This window comes from Chlamydomonas reinhardtii, chromosome 2 (assembly GCF_000002595.2).
Source record: "Chlamydomonas reinhardtii strain CC-503 cw92 mt+ chromosome 2, whole genome shotgun sequence".
Classification (NCBI taxonomy): Eukaryota; Viridiplantae; Chlorophyta; class Chlorophyceae; order Chlamydomonadales; family Chlamydomonadaceae; genus Chlamydomonas; species Chlamydomonas reinhardtii.
The window spans coordinates 5,378,324-5,396,006 of NC_057005.1; the positions used below are offsets into that span (position 1 = coordinate 5,378,324).

Below are 17,683 nucleotides of genomic sequence, written 5' to 3' on the forward strand. Positions count from 1 at the left end.
GATTCAAGGACCGTGCGACGGGAGTCCGACGGCCCATGCAGTGCACTAGAAGCGGACTTAAGTTTGGGCGGGGTGCACACGTGCATGCAGGGTAGCATGTCGCCAGCATTGGTGGTCGCCAAAGGCACTCTGCGATGCGCGACGTCAACCTGGTCACAGTTGCGTGAACCAGCGTGGATAGCGAAGTGCTTTCGAACCTAGGGGTATGGACGTACTGAGTGCCGTCGACCTCCTCCACCTGTCCCACGGGATTGTGCGTACGACGTGCAGGGCAGGGCCCTGCGCCATGCGGTTCCTTATCAGCCCAAGCCACTGAAGGCAGCTCACCAGGCTGGGAGCAACACTGATCCATTTCCTAGGCCATTCCCTACCGGCCTATCCCTGAATCTATCCCAGTCGCTGCGCGAGCTTGATGTGTGTGATGGGGTGCGTCTATACACGCACCCCCGTCTATACACGTGCGTCCAGAGCTACGACTTTGACCCACTCGTGGGTGCAGCAGAGGGCAGTAGGTGCGTAACAGGCCAGTGTGTGACCCATGTTGACATCTTGGCAACGTGCTATTGCATGCGCACACTTCACACCCGGCTGTCTGTAGCAATGGCTTCCGTCCTACAGCAGTTGATTGCTCGCTCGCTAATCAGCTGCTGCCACAACCTGCTTGTTCATGGTCATACATGCGTACTACAGCCTAGACTACTGTGGCCAACAACCGGCTAAGGCAGCAATTCAAGGCGCAAGTCATTGCAGCGCGGCCGGTCCCACACCAACCCTGCGTCCACGCCTGCCTCAACAACAAATCAGGGCCGCACAACACCTGAAAGCTGTCTCTAGCTCGACATTCTGCCACCGTAGCCATTGCGTTTCACCCCAACCAACCAGGGGTCTGGGTGATGTGCAGGCCGCAGCCCAGAGCGCACCTGCGCCTGTTTACTTACCCATATTCATAATCCCCGCACCGCACCACCATACGCAGTAATCCCTTCCGCAGCTGGCGAATGCATGGAGGCCAGCAGTTGATAAGAAAGGTCCCCGCTGCTGAACCCCACAGAGCAGCGCAAATGGCACTAGTACAACACACCTTTCGCAGCGTAAACGCACGTCCGCAGAAGTGTATCGCTGTGGCTCCTTACAAGAGCCTTCTACACGCACGTCGCTACAGGTCCGGCCCGGGATCGACACAGCTATGCCTGCTACCCTCACATGCTACCCCATACCGCCCCAGGAAAGCGTCATAACGCTCCTCCTTAACAACCCGCAAGTCTTAATGGTTTAACCCGACACGCCTCACATACGCCATGACTTGACGGGTTGTCACGCAACCCCACGAGGCTTAGACGCTTCAAGTTCCGCGCGCAGGGAGCTGCTGCAGCTCCTGCCGCCGGTCCAGAGCGTTTTACGGCCGCCTCATTGTCACTCCTGCTCCGCCGCGCCGCTTCGCCTCCTGCCGCTGCTGCGCCCTTCCGCGCGCCCCGTGCTCCATGCCTCAAGCTCCACGCCGCAAGCTCCACGCTCCACTCCCTCTCAGTGCCGCCCGACCAGGATGAACTCGTGGTCCTCCATCACGCGCACGCTCTTGCAGCCGGGGATGTGCTCCTGCACCTTGTTCAGCAGCACCGCGCCCTTCTCCCGCTGTGCGCGGCTCAGGGGCACGTACGGCAGCCGGAACACGGGCCGTGCCAGGCCGCACATGGCCAGCGCCGTGTTGAGTGAGATGGGGTTGGGCTCGCAGAACATCCAGGCCATGAGCTCCTTCAGGTCCGCGTTCAGCTGCGGGTCGGGCGAGCCATGCATCAGCTTGTGCATGAGGCCTGGGATGACGTTGGAGGTGACGGAGATAACGCCCACGGCGCCGTTGGAGTGGCGCGCGTCATGTGACTCGTCGTCGTTGCCCGACCTGCAGGAATGCAAGGGCGGCGGCAGGGAGGCGCAGAAACACCGGGCACGGTCACAAGGTAGCCTTGCCACTACCAAGTCTGCATATGCGGTGGGCTCAAGCTTGTTGCTGGGGCAGAGAGATAACGAGTTGTATTTAAGTCATCCTGGTACCCGGTTAGCTGAGAGCCCTGCGTGCATCGCCCCCTGTTCTTAGTTGGCCAACCCTGATGGTGAGAACACATGGAAAGCTTCCGTGCTTGGCACGACGTCATGAAAGCCCCTCGCGGCCGCAATCAACACCAGAAACCATGCCACCGCTTCTGACCCGCACATACAGAAACCCATACACCCATCTCACTGCCGCATCCAGTACAGCCCCAACCAGACCCCGCCCGCCGGTTGCACCCACCAGCAGTTGACACCCTTGCTGGTGTAGTTCTTAATCCGGGAGTTGCCGGTGCACTCCTTCATGCCCAGAAAGTTGCTGTGCTGGCAAATTTCCATGACCACGTCATCGGGAATGTCTTGCCCCGTGCGGCCGGGCACGTTGTACACCACCGCGGGCCCCTCGTTCAGCACCGCGTTGAAGTGGTTCAGCAGCCCCGCCTTGCTCGTCTTGCCATAGTAAGGGTTAATCTGAAGCGAGGCGTGCATACCGACAGCAAAGCCCTGCTCCGTCGCGTGCAGGGCCTCGCGCGTCGAGTTGGAGCCGGTGTTGCCGATGACGGCAGTTTTGTCCCCGAATGCGTTCACCGTGTGCGCGATCAGCATAACATGCTCATCCCAGGACATGAGATGGCCCTCGCCGGTGGTACCGCCAACGATGAGGCCTTCCACGCCGTTCTCTATTTGGTGCGAGACCAGTGCATCGTAAGCAGGCAGGTCAAATTTGCCGTTCGCAAGGTAAGGCGTCTTGATAGCAGTAATAAGGCGAAGCTTCTTAAGCCTATCTACGGTGGAGCGGGTCTCGGAGGCGGGCAGAGGCAGCAGAGTCGCCTGAACGCGCACCGCCGACGGCCGAGCCCTCCGAGCGCCGGGGCAAGTAGGCGCCCGAGTTCGCGAGAACAGGGACATCTGCACTGCCATTATGTCGGTTCTATATAGTCGTAGAAGCACAGCTCAGTGTGTTTTGCCGAGAGTAGGCAATTGGTCCCCTTGCAAGCCCATGCCGCTTGCACCTGCCTGCACGCAAAATAATATGATAAGAATTTCAAAACCCTCATACTTTGCAGCATAATTAGCTCGAGCGTGTGTCGCGGCCACAGCTGCAAGCAAAACTGAAGGTCGCCCAGGTTCGACCGCACAAGTTGGCACGAGTTTCATTTGGGCATGCACGAAAAGGGGGTTTCGAACGCTGGCAAGCAGCAATGGCGGGTGATATGGGGTGGAGTTCAGAGCGCATGCCAGGGCGCTGGTGGTGACAGGGGCTGAGGGCACTTGGCTTCACAGCCCATCCCATAAGAGCACGGTGTGGGTATGTGGGGCTGATTCATGAGGGGATGAGCGGCATGGGGCTGACTACTCGGGCCGACCCGTTGGCTGCGGGGTTGGATACCCGGTCGGGTTGGGGGCGTCGGGGGCGATGGTCAGGGATATTACATGTGCACGTACACACACGCGCGACCCTGCCGCTGCAACATTTTCTCACCCCAGTTCTATGCCTTTACATTCGGTGCATGACCAAAGATAAATTGCATGACCAGTTTCACCAAAATAACTTGAAAATCGAAGTGCTCGAAAGCCCGCGGGCAACCTGGTGTGACATTTTGTGCTGCATAAACTTGAGGATGCTTCGCTGATTAGCAAGTTGTACCGGGCTTGACCCGGGGCATAGGCGAGAAACATGTCGACCTCGCGAACAGACGATAAGTTATTGAATGAGGCGCCCGCTGGACGCCCGGAGACATCGTTGCTGTACTCATCGGGCAGCTGGCGACCTCCCGGGAACTCGCTTCTCCCCACCCCGCTGAACTCGCTGGGGCTGGGTGGGCGCCCTGGCTCTGCGCGGCCCTCATGGTCTAAGGCGGGCGGAGGCTCGGGGCAGCCACCGAAGGTCGCCCCGCTCGTTATGGCGAACGCGGGGCGTGCCATAGAAGAGGTGGGGTGTGCAGGGTGTAATGCTGCTCGCGTGGAGGTGGGGTGGGGAGTATGGGCGTGGGAACGGACGCTTGGGGTGGTTGGCGGACTAAGGGCGTGGCCTGTGCAATAGCACGATGCCTGAGCCCGGCATGCTTATCTGCAGGGAAACCTGTTTCGACCGGTGGAGGTTCTGGAAAATGCGTTCGTCAACAGCGCCACGGTAGAGGAGCGGGCGGTGGACTGCGAGCTGCAGAGGCAGTCCCTGCTATTCAGCGACCAGGTGCGAGGTGTTGCAGCCAAAAGCCTGGCAAAAAGACCGACTGAGGCAGAACTTTGGGAGTGCCGGTGGAATGCCAGGCAAACCGCCATGTGGTCGCACGGTGGGCCTAATGTGGTTGCAGAGTGCGGCGAGTGCCACAAGCATCTCACAAACTTCGCCTCACTGCTGTACTTCCCACCTTGCCCATAGCCTCGCGCTTCGCGCCCTGGACTTACGGCCATGCTGAACTACATGACAAATAACAACGCCCCGCCGGGAGCGGGCACGGGCGTTGGCAGCAGCCTGGGTGGCAGCGGCGGCGGCACTCGTTCCGCGGACTACGCAGCGGTCCTGGCGGGGCCGGGCATGGGCGGCGGCTCACCGTATGGCATATACGCTGGGTTTGATGCCATTCCAGAGGAGGTGTCAGGTGTGTGCGGTGTGGGTTGTGTGGGGGTTGCTGATCAGCACCATCCAGGATCTGGTTAGCTGCAGAAAGCGCTGCACAGCTTGCCAACCTCATTGCGCGTTCCATGCTCCGCACTTACCATGTGCACAATGTGGCATGGACGGGTGTGCGGCTGCACGCGCCGCAGGGGCCAGTCTGGACTATGCTGCTGACAGCACCTTACGTCCGGGGCAGTTGTCGCCAAGCACCTCCCCGATGCCGGGCGCCGCACCCAGTCGCGCCGGCCCGACTGTTGGCGGCGGGCGGACGTCAGTCATCACGGTCGGAGCAGCGGGGGGCGCGGGCGGCAGCGAAGCCTGGTTCGGCCCCTCCAGCGGGTCTATTGGCCAGGGCGCGAGCCGCCCTGTCAGCAGCCGGCCCGGCGCGGGCCGGCCCGTCAGCGCCAAGCCCCCCACAGGCAATGCGCGGCCCGTCAGCGCGATGGGGAACGGCGCCGGTGCTGCTGGCGTGGTGACGCTGTCAGCCCAAGAGCGTAGGACTATCGAGGGCAAGCTCATAGCCAGCATGGGCCTGGCGGGAACGGGCCTGGTGCGCGGCGAGAGCCCGCAGGGTCAGTGGGCACACACGCGGTCCGCCAAGTCAGGTGCGGGTACGGCTGCGCCCGGGGCCAGCGGTAGCGCTGCGCGGCCAGTCAGTGCGCCGCGCGCGTACGCTAATACCGGTGGCAGCTCGCGACCAGTCTCAGCGACCATGGCTGTCGCGGCGGCGGCAGCAGCCAGCAAGCGCCGCGCATCCGCCACACAAGCAGCTGGCGGTGGCGCGGCGGCGGTGGCGTCGCTACGCCCCATATCTGCCCTGCCCGGCAGCGGCGGTATGGGCACCGGCAGCAGCCGGCCGGTCAGTGGGATGCCGTATGGGTCTGGTGCGCGCGGGCCCATGACGGTGACGGTGACGCCCGGCGAGGAGGTCACGCTGCAGCCGCACGCGGCACCTCAGGTGCGTCACGGGCCCGCGGCAGCGCTTGCCTTGACTCGCGCTTGGTATCAAGCGCTGAACATTGGTGTCGTGTGCGTGTGTGGGGGCCATACAGTACGGTAGTTGAAGGGTACACGAGCCGGTGCTGGAAGCGGGGCATTGCCGGAGCCGCTGCAGCTTTGCTCGTGTGCCGCACACATCACACCATATTGCATGATTGCCCTGCCACCGACCGCCCCAGATGCTGACATCACCTATGGCGCGGCCGCTGTCGCCGAACCGGCCGATCATCGCTCGCCCGCCCTCGCCCACGCGGACGGTGCCTTCGTGGATGCTGACACGCCCTGGCAGCCCACCGGTAAGCACTGCCCGTCACCACGCTATGCATAGGCTACCAAGGTAGGCGCGGCCATGCAATGACTGACAACACACACACACACACACACACACACACACACACACACACACACACACACACACACGAATTTTGTTCCGTTTGATTCTTTGTTTAACACACACACACACACACACATGCGACCGCGTTTAACCCTACAATATGCTTGCGGTGATGGACATCAGGTCATACTCGTATGACCGCGCGTAACCGTGCATTGTCGTATCCTTTTCTCCCAACAGCCCGACGAGTATGGGGGTACTGCACGCCCCATGTCGGCTCTGTCCACCGCATCGGCCTCCGTGGCGGCGGTGGCTGCGCCGCTGCTTGAGACAGCGGGCGTGCCACCCGCGCCGTACCGCCAGCGGAACGAGTTCCAGCAGAGTGGCAAGAAGATACCCACGGTGCGTCCCGAAATGCAATGCGCTTCTGACTATGCACTGCTCCATTGTGCCCCATCCCGCCCGGCTCCTGTGGTTAGCAGCGCGGCGTGCACACGAGACTGCTGTGCACCGGCACGCACGTAACTAGGATTGCTCGCTGTTGCCATGGTGGCCTGTTTACCACTACGCCGTGTCGTCACGCCCCGTTTCTTCGTAATCCACACAGGGCTGCCGACCTCTGAGCGCCTTCAGTACGCTGAGCAGCGCCACGCCGCGCAACAGCCTGTCGCTGGTGCCCTCGCTGGCGGGTGGCTTGGGCGCGGGCGCGGGGCCGGTGGTGCCGCTGTCCGAGAGCATTGCCGATCAGCCTGTGTACAATGAGGAGGACGGCCCCATCAAGACGGTGGGTGAGAGGCCAGTGGCTTGGCCGCTGTTCACTGGATGGCGGCGGGTGCAGGGTGCTGGCGCACGGGCGCCGATGCGCGCGGGTTTGGGATAAAGCATGGCGTGAGTGATGTTTGACAGACAAGGGAAGGGGTCGACACTGATGCAAAGTGTGCGCACGCCGACAGCGGGCTGCGATCAGTATTACATAGCGCACCGACTTCAGTGCAAACCGGAAACTATGCCCGCTAACGCTGTCGACCTGCTGCCGTCCCACTTGACTTTGCCCTCCAGTCGTACGAGGTGGTGGACTACTTCTCCACACACGGCCAGAACGCGCACAAGAAGCTCTTCTACCTCAACGAGCGCAGACGTGAGCGGCGAGGGAGGAGGGTGCACCTTGCCAGGGTCCATAGGCTGGAAGGGTGGAAGAGCTGAGCGGCTGCCAAGCAAGCATCCGCGCACCTTACGCCGCTGCCGCTGTACACCCTTCCCGCCGCCTGCAGCTGCCGACATGATGGAGGTGGTGAGCCCCTTCGACCTGGTGGTAGTTCCGGCGGAGCGAGTGGACCGCGCCCAGTACTGGACCATGTCGGCGCTGGGTGTGGTGCACGTGGAGGCGGGCAGGCCGGAGGAGGGGCAGTTCACGCCGCTGGGAGAGTGGATCAGGTGCGCGCGCGGGGACGGGCTGCCGGCTTTGTGGCTCAGGCGTCAGGCATGTGCGCTTGTCAGCTGTGCGTTGCCAGTTGAGTGAAGCTGTCACCGCCTTTCGAGCCACGCGGAGTGTCTGCTTGCGCCTCTGACCGCGTGGCGGTCATGCATGCTATGCTGTTGTCCTATCGCGAGTGCAGGCTGAGCAGCGTGTACGGGCTGCTGCGCAAGATGCGCTTCTTCAAGCACTTCCTGTTGACGCGGTCCTTCCGCCGCTGGCGCGCCAACGTCAAGCGCAGCGCCTTCGAGCGCACGCGCGAGGTGCTAGGCCAGCTGCTGTTCGGCGCCGTGCCCACCTTCCAGCCCGTCATGCTGCGCGCGGGACAGCTGGTGCAGGCCATGCGCGAGACTGCCGTCGTGTCGGTGCGTCGTGGGGTCTGGCAGAGGGGCTGCAGGCCCGCTATCCCTGCAAGCCGCACTCATGCACGCAGCACGGGCGCAGGCGTCTCGGCTCCAATCAACTTGTGCCTGACCGCAACCTTTGCTCCCGCCGTCCCGGTTCGTGCCCTCAGATCACCAACCGCATCGACCGGCTGTACGCACTGGAAGAGTTTGTGGCAGAGCAGGACAACCGCCGGTCACAGGTAAGCACCAAGTCAGGTATCCGAGTCATCGGCGGCGCCCATACTGCAAAGCTCCGCACCGGGTACACACATGTGACTGTCATGCAATCCCCCGCCGTAACCTGTGGCCCAGGTCGCCGCCCCCGCGCTGGCGAAGCTGGTGGACGAGCTGTGTGCGGAGCTGCTGGCGGTGGGCAGCCGCATCGACATGGAGCGGGAGCGCATGGAGAAGCTGGTGGACATACCCACGCTGCGGGCCAATGAGGTGGGGCTCTAGGATCTGGAGGCAGTGCGCGGGGCTTAGACTGGTTGCTGGGTACCCGTGTTGTTTGCGGCCCCTGAGACCAGTGGAGCTGAGGCTTGCACCGTTCCTGACTGCAGTTCGTCACGTTCATCCCCGGCCCGTCGGGCGGCGCTGCGGCCGGCAGCGCCGCCGCCAACAAGTCCAAGTCCATTTCCGCCCTCAAGGTGCGTGCAAGTGCTGCACCATGCCGCCGTGACATGCACATGCCCCGCGCCCCTGACTGCTCGACACCGCCACTGCCCCCGTCCTCCTTAACACACGCCACGCTCGGGTGCACCTGATCGCGCGCAGGCCGAGAAGGCCACCATCCTGGCTCGCTACGATGCCTGGGTGGCGGCCCAGGAGCGCATGCCGGCGCTGGTGCGGCTGCTGGACTACCTGGTGGGCTGCGCGGCTGTGGAGCTGGGTGTGCGCGGCACGCAGGAGCTGCTGGCGTATCTGGACAACCCCGCCAAGACCCGGGTGAGCGCGGAGGGGCGGAGCATTGCGGTGTTGATGTGCAGTTTGGGCGCTTGGGGCTGGTGTAAGCTGCAATGGAAAGAAACAAGCTGCGGTCAGCCCGGTGTCGACGACGCTGAATAGGGCAGGGTGGTTAAATGGTCGTGTGCAGGCTGGTGCTTCAGATGCTGCGTACCGCACCTTGTGGCTCAAACTGGATTCATCCCTAAGTTGGGCACCGCCGCCGTTGCCGCGCACTACACAGGGTGTGCTGCTGGTCACGGTCACGTTCGAGCCGCGCACACACCGCGTGTCAGAGGACGGGCCTGCCGCCAACCCCCTCGCGCCGTACGTGGTGGGCTTCGGCTTTGCGCCGCAGATGCGCCAGGTGAGGCACAGGGCTGTGTATCACCGAGGGCAGACCGCTTTGCAGACGGGATGCGACGTCAGAACGGCGCTGCAAAGCGCTGGACAGGGAGAACGGACATCGTGGGGGGGGGCGGGTACCATGTGGTCTGATTGGCGTGGTTGGTTGCGCTGCCCATGCAGGTGCGCGAGGCCCTCGTGCACGTGATGGAGGCGATTGTGAGCATGCTGGACGAGATGCCGCGCCCGTCAACACACAAGCCCGTGGCATCCAAGTGAGTGCTCAGCAGGGTCCGGTCCGCCCGGCGTATCACCGCTGCCAGGCTCGAAGCTTCTTTCGCGTGACGGATGGCGGAGTCGTGTGCACGCATGACACGGCTGCGTGATTTAGCTTGACTGCACGCTGCATCGTGCGCTTGGCACCATCCCCACTTACCGGTACTCCTGGCGGCCGCAGGTACATCAAGCCCGCTGGCGAGTCGTTTGTCAATGTGGCCGGCGTCATCATGCACGGCACGCCGCTGTACGTGACGCTGCGCTCGGGCGTGTTGGCGCACGTGGACAGCAGCTACACCAAGGTGGGTAGGCAGGCATGCTAGAAGCCTGGTGACATGGGCGCCTGGGCACCTTCAGGTGGCACCCACGGGTGGGCACCTGGGTGGCACCTGAACGTTCCCAGGCTATCCCGCCTGCCCCGGGCTGTCCCAGCCTGGGCTTGAGGCGGCTGACACGGCTACGGCCCGAGATTCGCCTAACCTTTCGGTGTCGCCCGCCCGTTGCACCACCCTTGCAACCGCCTTCCTTTCTCGTGTCCCTAGGCCCTGGACTACGTCCGTGCCACCTTCGAGGACAAGCGCCCCATCTTCGACTTCTCATTGTCCTGGGACGCCGCCGCCTATGACGCCGAGGCCGCGTCCACGGCTGCAGGGCCCCACGGCCACGACGCGCTGCCGCTGGCGTTCCGGCGCGACATGATCCAGCAGCGGCGGTGGCAGCGGCAGGTGGACCAGATGAAGATGAGCAACACGGTCGGCATCCTGTTTGTGGACTCCAAGAAGATGCGCACTTCGCTGCAGGTGCGGGTGGGGCTACAGAGTTGGGCTGGGGGTCGAGGCGGAACGGCGGGTGCACGGCTGCCCCTTTCCTTCATTGGCAGCAGGCGCAGTGGCACTGCTGTCGCTGCCATGTTAAGAACACGCACACTCACATGCGTATGCTTGTTGAGCGGGCGGCTGCCGTGCGGCGTTTGCTTACGTGTGGCGTTGACTACTCGCTTGCACCCAACAGGAATCCATTGAGCACACGCTGGAAGACCTGAAGCTGGCGCTGGTGGCGGCCGGCCGCCGCGCCGTGGCCACTTGCCTGGAGCAGATGCGCGCCTGGGCCAAGGACCTGGAGCCGCGGCCCGCAGACCTGGACGGGTGCGGTGGGGGCAGCCAGGGGGTGCACCGTCGAGGGCCGTTCAAGGGCGGCTGCGCGCTAAGCCGGCCCCATCATTCCGGAGGATGCGTTGGTGGGCGAATCCTTGGAATGACGAGTCGTGTTGGGCACCCTGCTGATCTCATCCTTCTTCCCCTCTCGCTCTCAGATATGCGGTCATGCGGGAGCTGTACGGCAACCTGGTGGCTGCGCGGGAGGCCGCATTCCGGGTGAGTGCGGAGCACAGTCGCTTTGGCTTGGGCCAACTCACACGTCTGGTTTCTGGCTACCCCGGGCCGCAACCCTCTTAAGAACCCGCTCACCGTGGCGTCCCATTGAATGCAGCTCCTCCATACCAAGCTCCCTCCACCCCGCCCCACCATTACAAACACCAACCTCCCGTCTCCACCTTGGATGCCCTTCCTCCATGCTCAACCCACAGGCTGTGGACGCCGCCAACGAGCTGTTCGAGCTGTTCCGTGACTACAGCGGCAAGCCCGACGTCAAGGACGCCGTGGCGCTGGAGACGCTGGCGGAGACGGCCACGCACGTGCGCTCGCAGCTACACGAGCTGGGCGAGTGGGTCAAGGAGCGCTCCTCCGAGATGACCTCCGACCTCAGCACCGCCATGCAGGTGCGTGCGGGACCCCACGACTGGGTGTTGCCTGACGGCGTTGCCTGTCATACAACTACATTTCCTTCTTGGATCATGCGTGCCTCTCACGGCGGTCTTGACACTCCGGCGCTCCTCGGCTTTGTGCGTGCTTTGCAACTCGCCGCTGCCCTCCAACCCCGGCCCCATCCACCTTGCAGGAGCTTTCGTCCGGGGTCATGTCGCTGCTGTCTGATATCACCTCGGCCGCACTTGGAGACCCCGAGGCCGAAGTGCCGGTGAGTCGCAAACCATCCGGCTGCTGCTCTTCCTGCTGTCGCTGCTGCCACAGGTTTACGGTAATAGCGCTCTGCCCCCTGCACATGCGCCACACCTGTCCTGACACGTGTCTCCACCCTGCCCAAGCCTGCCTGACGTTCTCGTTTCATCACTGTCATCAGGACATGCTGGACGCGTTGGCGGGACTGGAGATGCGGCTGCTGGATGCGGAGGAGTCGGCGTCCCGCTACGCTCAGTACCAGGTGCCCAACTTTAGCGCACTTCTGCCGTACATAACCCATCGTACGACTTGTCCTGCTGCTGTCGCTTTTGCGGCCTATTGTGGCCATCTTTTTTTGTGCTGATCCGGGCCCCGTGGCGCCCGCTCGCTGCAGACGTTGTTCGGGCTGCCTGTGGACGAGCCCGGCAACCTGGCGCATGTGCGGCGCGAGTTTGAGCACCGCAAAGCAGCCTGGGGCACCACCGCGGAGTGGGGTGAGGCGTGCTCCTCTAATTGCCGCGCATCATGCCCGCTCCTTTGTTTTGGGGGTTGCCTGCGTCCCCGATAACAAGAGCCCTGAGTCCACCCAATGCGCTTCCGCTGCCCTACCATCAAATGCAGCCGAGAAGTCCACGCACTGGATGCACGCCCCCTGTGCGGGCCAGGACGCGGAGGCCATTACGGCTGCGGTGGACGAGTACTACCGCTCCGCATACAAGATGGCCAAGGCGGCCCGCGACGACCGCGTGGTTGCCAAGGTGTGTGTGTGGGACGATGAGGTGGAGGTGGGGCAGACATGCATCGTGGTGCTGGGGCGAGAAGGCACACGTACCAACCAGACGGCCACGAGTAGAAGGCCTTAGCCACCTGAGCGCCCAGGCCCCGGCTGGCCCATGCAACCTGTCATTGTCACACGCCCCCACCCCATGGTGGTCTACCGTCCACCACTTCCTTGACTAATTATGAATGTAACCCCATACACACACACGCACATCCGTTGTCCTTGAACGGCTACCCCCTCCCCCTGCTGCCCCCTGCTGCCACCGCCCCTGTCGGCCCTCAGCTCAAGGAGGACATCGAGGGGTTCCGCAAGTACAGCCAGCTGTTCATGGACGCCTGCAACCCGGCGCTGCAGGCGCACCACTGGGCGCAGATCCTGCAGGGGCTGCTGGGCCGGCCGGCGGACGACCCGGCGCCCGGCGACCCAGTCAGCGTGGCGCATCTCATCGAGTGGGGCGCCATGGAGCAGGCGGAGGTGAGGCGCCCCATCTGCTGCTTTTGTGTGTTGCAATGACGCGCTTGATGTAATGTAGAGCTCCAGCGGTATTTCAGGCCCAGCATGGCTGCCCGATTAGGTATTATGCTGCGGTGGTGCTTGGGTTTGGGATACCCAGCGTATTGTTGGCTGACAGTGTCAGGCCCCTGCTGCGTACCGTGCATGGCAGGCGCTGTCCAACATCAGCGGCGCCGCCAGCAAGGAGCTGTCGCTGCGGCGCGCGCTGAGCCGCATGAAGGAGGACTGGGTGGGCGTGGACTTCAAGATGGTGCCGTACAAGGACACGGGCTCGCACGTGGTGGGCCACACCGACGAGATCCAGATGCAGCTGGACGAGCAGCTCATGAAGATCCAGGTGCGTGTGCGCGCGCGACAAGGCACCCTGTAACCCTGCACAGCGGGCGCGGCCGTACTGCTCGCACTGGCTGCAGTACAACACCATGCCAGCGCTGACGTGTGTGTTCGCAACATGTCGCCACCAACTGGAAATCCGCAGGCCATGAACGCATCGCCGTTTGTGAAGCCCTTCCGCGGCGAGGCGGAGGCGTGGCAGGCCGCACTGGAGGGCCTCCAGGTATGCGTGCACCAGCGCGACGCTTGACATCCAGTACGGCGGGGTGCCGGCTCTGCGCGCCTGCATATTGTTAATTACCTTGCAACCAACCAGCTGCGCCTTTGCTAAATGCATGCACATGTGCCCCGCAGGAGCTACTGGACAGCTGGCTGGCGTGCCAGAGCGTGTGGATGTACCTCGAGCCCATCTTCAGCAGCCCCGACATCGTCAAGCAGATGCCGGCCGAGGGCGCCAAGTTTGCACAGGCGCGTGTGTGCGTCTTTGAGACAAGTCAGCGCCAGCCGTAGACGCTGTGCTGCTGCAATTAAACTTGGGGTGCAAGTTTAGATAGGTTCTCGGAGGCTTGCGCAGACACCACCCACGGGGCGCTGAGCAGTGCATGTGCTCCCCAACAGGTGGACATGACGTTCCGCATGCTGGTGGACGAGGTGGTGGCCAACCCGGGCGCCATCGCGCTGGCCAAGGAGGTGGACCGCCGCACCAGCCTCGCGGAGGCCAACCGGCTGCTGGACGTGAGTGGCCGATAGCGCGCTACCCCGTAGACCCACCAGGCTTTATTGCATTCCCTGCATGCTGCGTGAGCCCCGGCAACCTCCTTGCCCGCCCCTGAGCACTGCTCCCATGCGTTTGAACTTTGAACCAATACAGGAGGTGCAACGCGGGCTGTCGCGCTATCTGGAGGCAAAGCGCCTGGCCTTCCCGCGCTTCTTCTTCCTGTCCAACGACGAGATGCTGGAGATCCTCTCGGAGACCAAAGACCCCACGCGCGTACAGCCGCATCTGCGCAAGTGCTTCGAAGGCATTCACCGCCTGCAATTCGAGCCCAACACCAACGGTGTCGTGTCCGCCATGCTGAGTCTGGAGGTATGTGTTGGTGCATTCGGGATGGGACCTCTGTGCCGAGAGGTGGCTCTCACAACTCCTCGCTTGTCACACTGCTGGCTGCCATGTTTACGCACTGCAGGGCGAGAAGGTGCCGTTCATGCAGCACATCAACACCGCTGCCGCACGTGGCAAGGTCGAGCAGTGGCTGCTCGAGGTGAGCACGCAACAAGCCTAAATCTCCTGTGGCTGCTCCTGCACGCTTGAAGGCTAGCTGCTGCTTGCTCTCTTTCACCAGTTGCGGCCTTGCTCTGTAACATCGCTCTGACCTTGGTTCTCCATTACATTCTATGCCAGGTCGAGGCACGTATGTTTGAGGCCGTGCACGCCGTCACCGGCCGCGGCATCGAGGACTACGCGGCTGCCTCGGCACCCAGCGGCGGCGGCAAGGGCGGGGCCAAGCCCAAGCGGCACGAGTGGGCGCTGCGCTGGCCGGGCATGGTAGTGCTGCTGGCCGCGGGCGTGTTCTGGACGCGCGGTGTGGAGGACGCGCTGGCGGCGCAGAAGCTGCCGGTGTATGAGAAGCAGTGCAGCGCGGAACTGAGGGAGGTGCGTACTGGCGTGCCGTCGCTCTGAACTGGGAAGTTTAAGTTGGCAAATGCTTTCTTTGCTTCATGCCGGCGCGTGCATCATCACATGCACGCATGTGATGGTGCGGTTAAAGGACCCGACACTAAATTGTCCTAATGGTGGGCCATTCGCAGATTGTGGACCTGGTGCGCGGCGAGCTGACGGGGCTTCAGCGCGCCACGCTGGGCGCCCTGGTGGTGATGGACGTGCACGCGCGCGACGTGGTGGCGGCGCTGGCGGCTGACAAGGTGGAGGCGGCAGCAGACTTCGGCTGGCAGGCGCAGCTGCGCACCTACTGGCAGGCGACGGACGTAAGCGGGAGCGGGCACGGCGGGAGGTTGCATTTTCTTACTGATCGAATCTGGTTTTGAGGAAATGTTGCTTCTTGAATTCGCATCTGTGATTGAACGGCACTCGTGCGCATTTACGTCCCCACAGGGCAAGCCAGTGGCGGGCCAGCCTGACCGGGACTTCACGGCACGCTGCTGCATGATGAGCGCTAGCCTGGAGTACGGGTGAGCAACTATTTTGTCGCCCGGTCTGGCAGCAGCACCTGCCTCACTGTGCAGCCAGCGCACAGTGCTTGCAGCCCAGCCTAGTTGGTTATGTTGCCATAATGCGCCTCTTCCGTGTCAACCTGTCCAGGTACGAGTACCTGGGTAACAGCAGCCGACTGGTCATCACACCGCTCACGGACCGCTGCTACCGAACGCTCATGGGCGCGATCCACCTCAACCTGGGCGGCGCACCCGAGGGCCCCGCCGGCACCGGCAAGACCGAGACCACCAAGGATCTGGCCAAAGCGCTTGCGCGCCAGTGCGTGGTGTTCAACTGCTCTGACACCCTGAACTACCAGGTGTGTGAGCATGGCAGCAGCGCTGCTAACATCCCCGCGGCGAATCCTGCCGCAACGCATTGCAAATGTACCTTACGCCTTGCACCTGCCCGCCTTGCAATCACGTCGCAGGACATGGCAAAGTTCTTCAAGGGCTTGGCTGCGGCGGGCGCGTGGGCCTGCTTCGACGAGTTCAACCGCATCAACCTGGAGGTGCTGTCGGTGGTGGCGCAGCAGGTGCTGGACATCCAGCGCGCCATCGCAGCGCGCTTGACTATGTTCACATTCGAGGGATCCGAACTGCCGCTGAAGTGGAGCGCCTGGTGTGCCATCACCATGAACCCTGGTTACGCCGGTCGCTCCGAGCTGCCCGACAACCTGAAGGCGCTCTTCCGGTCGGTGGCAATGATGGTGCCCGACTACGCCATGATTGCGGAGATCATCCTGTACAGCTACGGCTACCTGGCGGTAAGATGCGATGTAATGCCGCCGCCCATACATTACCAGCTCGTTTGGAAACAAACATGGCGTAGGACTGACGTCACCCATTCGAATCTTCCTGAAACACAGGCGCGCCCGGCCGCAAAGAAGATTGTGGCCTGCTACAAGCTGTGCTCGGAGCAGCTGTCCAGCCAAGACCACTACGACTACGGCATGCGCGCGGTGATGGCGGTGCTGCGTGCCGCCGGCAACCTCAAGCGCCGCTTCGCCAACGCCGCACCCTCCACAGCCAACCAGACTCCGGAGCAGCAGGAGACGGAGGAGCTGGGTTTGGTGCTGCGCTCCATCGTCGACGTGAACCTGTGCAAGTTCCTGTCGCACGACGTGCCGCTCTTCAACGGCATCGTGTCGGACCTCTTCCCAGGTGCGCTCTCTCGTCCTGGTGGCATCGTATGCGCTACAAGGCGGCTTGCTGCCTGGCGTTGCAAGTGTGTTGGCTTTCTGCTGACGTGCCTCCTGGCCCTGGGTGTTGCACAGGCATCACGCTGCCCAAACCGGACTACGGCCCGCTCGCGGCGGCGCTGAAAACGGCGTGCGCCAACTCTAACTTGCAGCCTACGGAGTATTTCATCACCAAGGTGCGGGGGTGTTGCGCTGGGTCGCCAGACTAGGCACGTGGGTCTTCTTGAGTCGGACCTGGCCAGTGTCATGACTTGGGACGATTTCTGCGCGGCGCCTAACCTTCCACCTTTGCTGCCTTCGCAGGCAACCCAGCTATACGAGATGGTGCTGGTGCGCCACGGCCTCATGCTGGTGGGCATGCCGTTCAGCGGCAAGACCGCCGCGTACACGGTGCGTGCGTGTGTATCGATTGGTATTTGGCATCTCGCTCGTTGCGATGTAACGGCTAGTCCGTTTGAAAGCTGGATGGGTTACCGACTCCACCCGGCAACAGGAATGCGGGCATAGCCTGGTGTGACGCTTCCATTGTTGGGCCCTAACTGCAGACCCTGGCCGCGGCGCTGACTGCCGTGGCGGAGTCCAACCACCACCATCCCGAGGCGGCGGCGGCAGACAGCAACCCGCACGCCAAGCAGGTGTGCAAGCTGCGCTTTGTGGGTTGCCTTCCATGTGGGAGCTTCTGACCTACTAATGCTCTGGCTGCTACCTAGGCTTGTGCCTGACCCGTTTCCATGCTGTTTGGTAGGAGCGCGCCTCCTTCTTTGTGCTCAACCCCAAGTCGGTCACCATGGGTCAGCTCTACGGCCAGAACGACCCCGCCAGGTGCGCCGGCATGCTTGTCACGTGCAACGCAAGCCTAGTATTCCGCGGCACATACGTTTTGCCGACGTCTGGTTGCTGCGCACATGCCTGCCCTCCACAGTCACGAGTGGACGGACGGAGTGCTGGCTGTTTTGTTCCGGCGCTGCGCCGCCGACCCTTCGCCCGACCGCAAGTGGCTGGTGCTGGACGGCCCGGTGGACGCCATCTGGATTGAGAACATGAACACGGTGCTGGATGACAACAAGAAGCTGTGCCTCAACAGCGGCGAGATCATTGCCATGAGCGCCCCTATGAACCTGATCTTCGAGGTACGCGCATGTCGGAAAGGACTTGCAGCCTGCTTGCTCTAGACAGCTAAGTCAAGCTGAGCGCAACGCATGGGGCTCG

The 17,683-nt window shown here is 62.9% G+C and overlaps 2 protein-coding genes across 2 annotated transcripts in view; one reads left to right on the forward strand and one right to left on the reverse strand.

The window, feature by feature from the left end:
- Positions 1-48: 48 nt before the first annotated feature.
- CHLRE_02g107300v5 (uncharacterized protein) lies at positions 49-3,204 on the reverse strand. The gene is made up of 2 exons (XM_001699686.2): positions 2,288-3,204; positions 49-1,897 (listed from the first exon to the last, which is right to left on the reverse strand). Exons 1-2 carry the CDS (start codon positions 2,962-2,964, stop codon positions 1,525-1,527), a joined length of 1,050 nt encoding a protein of 349 aa, XP_001699738.2. The 5' UTR covers positions 2,965-3,204; the 3' UTR covers positions 49-1,524.
- Positions 3,205-3,564: 360 nt separating this feature from the next.
- CHLRE_02g107350v5 (uncharacterized protein) overlaps positions 3,565-17,683 on the forward strand; it is a 30,412-nt gene continuing 16,293 nt past the window's right edge. Inside the window, exons 1-43 of the mRNA XM_043059822.1 lie at positions 3,565-3,976; positions 4,121-4,237; positions 4,427-4,646; positions 4,813-5,621; positions 5,842-5,958; positions 6,237-6,398; positions 6,604-6,780; positions 7,056-7,134; positions 7,268-7,430; positions 7,613-7,835; positions 7,985-8,056; positions 8,169-8,300; positions 8,417-8,503; positions 8,631-8,801; positions 9,043-9,165; positions 9,327-9,418; positions 9,601-9,721; positions 9,962-10,219; positions 10,431-10,564; positions 10,732-10,792; positions 11,005-11,196; positions 11,376-11,453; positions 11,616-11,696; positions 11,829-11,928; positions 12,056-12,192; positions 12,498-12,689; positions 12,880-13,065; positions 13,207-13,284; positions 13,416-13,529; positions 13,680-13,796; positions 13,933-14,148; positions 14,249-14,323; positions 14,464-14,715; positions 14,871-15,047; positions 15,175-15,251; positions 15,382-15,592; positions 15,704-16,039; positions 16,142-16,436; positions 16,550-16,650; positions 16,778-16,864; positions 17,020-17,109; positions 17,220-17,296; positions 17,397-17,604. Coding sequence (XP_042927456.1) covers positions 3,722-3,976; positions 4,121-4,237; positions 4,427-4,646; positions 4,813-5,621; positions 5,842-5,958; positions 6,237-6,398; positions 6,604-6,780; positions 7,056-7,134; positions 7,268-7,430; positions 7,613-7,835; positions 7,985-8,056; positions 8,169-8,300; positions 8,417-8,503; positions 8,631-8,801; positions 9,043-9,165; positions 9,327-9,418; positions 9,601-9,721; positions 9,962-10,219; positions 10,431-10,564; positions 10,732-10,792; positions 11,005-11,196; positions 11,376-11,453; positions 11,616-11,696; positions 11,829-11,928; positions 12,056-12,192; positions 12,498-12,689; positions 12,880-13,065; positions 13,207-13,284; positions 13,416-13,529; positions 13,680-13,796; positions 13,933-14,148; positions 14,249-14,323; positions 14,464-14,715; positions 14,871-15,047; positions 15,175-15,251; positions 15,382-15,592; positions 15,704-16,039; positions 16,142-16,436; positions 16,550-16,650; positions 16,778-16,864; positions 17,020-17,109; positions 17,220-17,296; positions 17,397-17,604 — 7,050 coding nt within the window. The 5' untranslated portion in view covers positions 3,565-3,721. The remainder of the gene's footprint in view (positions 3,977-4,120; positions 4,238-4,426; positions 4,647-4,812; positions 5,622-5,841; positions 5,959-6,236; positions 6,399-6,603; positions 6,781-7,055; positions 7,135-7,267; positions 7,431-7,612; positions 7,836-7,984; positions 8,057-8,168; positions 8,301-8,416; positions 8,504-8,630; positions 8,802-9,042; positions 9,166-9,326; positions 9,419-9,600; positions 9,722-9,961; positions 10,220-10,430; positions 10,565-10,731; positions 10,793-11,004; positions 11,197-11,375; positions 11,454-11,615; positions 11,697-11,828; positions 11,929-12,055; positions 12,193-12,497; positions 12,690-12,879; positions 13,066-13,206; positions 13,285-13,415; positions 13,530-13,679; positions 13,797-13,932; positions 14,149-14,248; positions 14,324-14,463; positions 14,716-14,870; positions 15,048-15,174; positions 15,252-15,381; positions 15,593-15,703; positions 16,040-16,141; positions 16,437-16,549; positions 16,651-16,777; positions 16,865-17,019; positions 17,110-17,219; positions 17,297-17,396; positions 17,605-17,683) is intronic.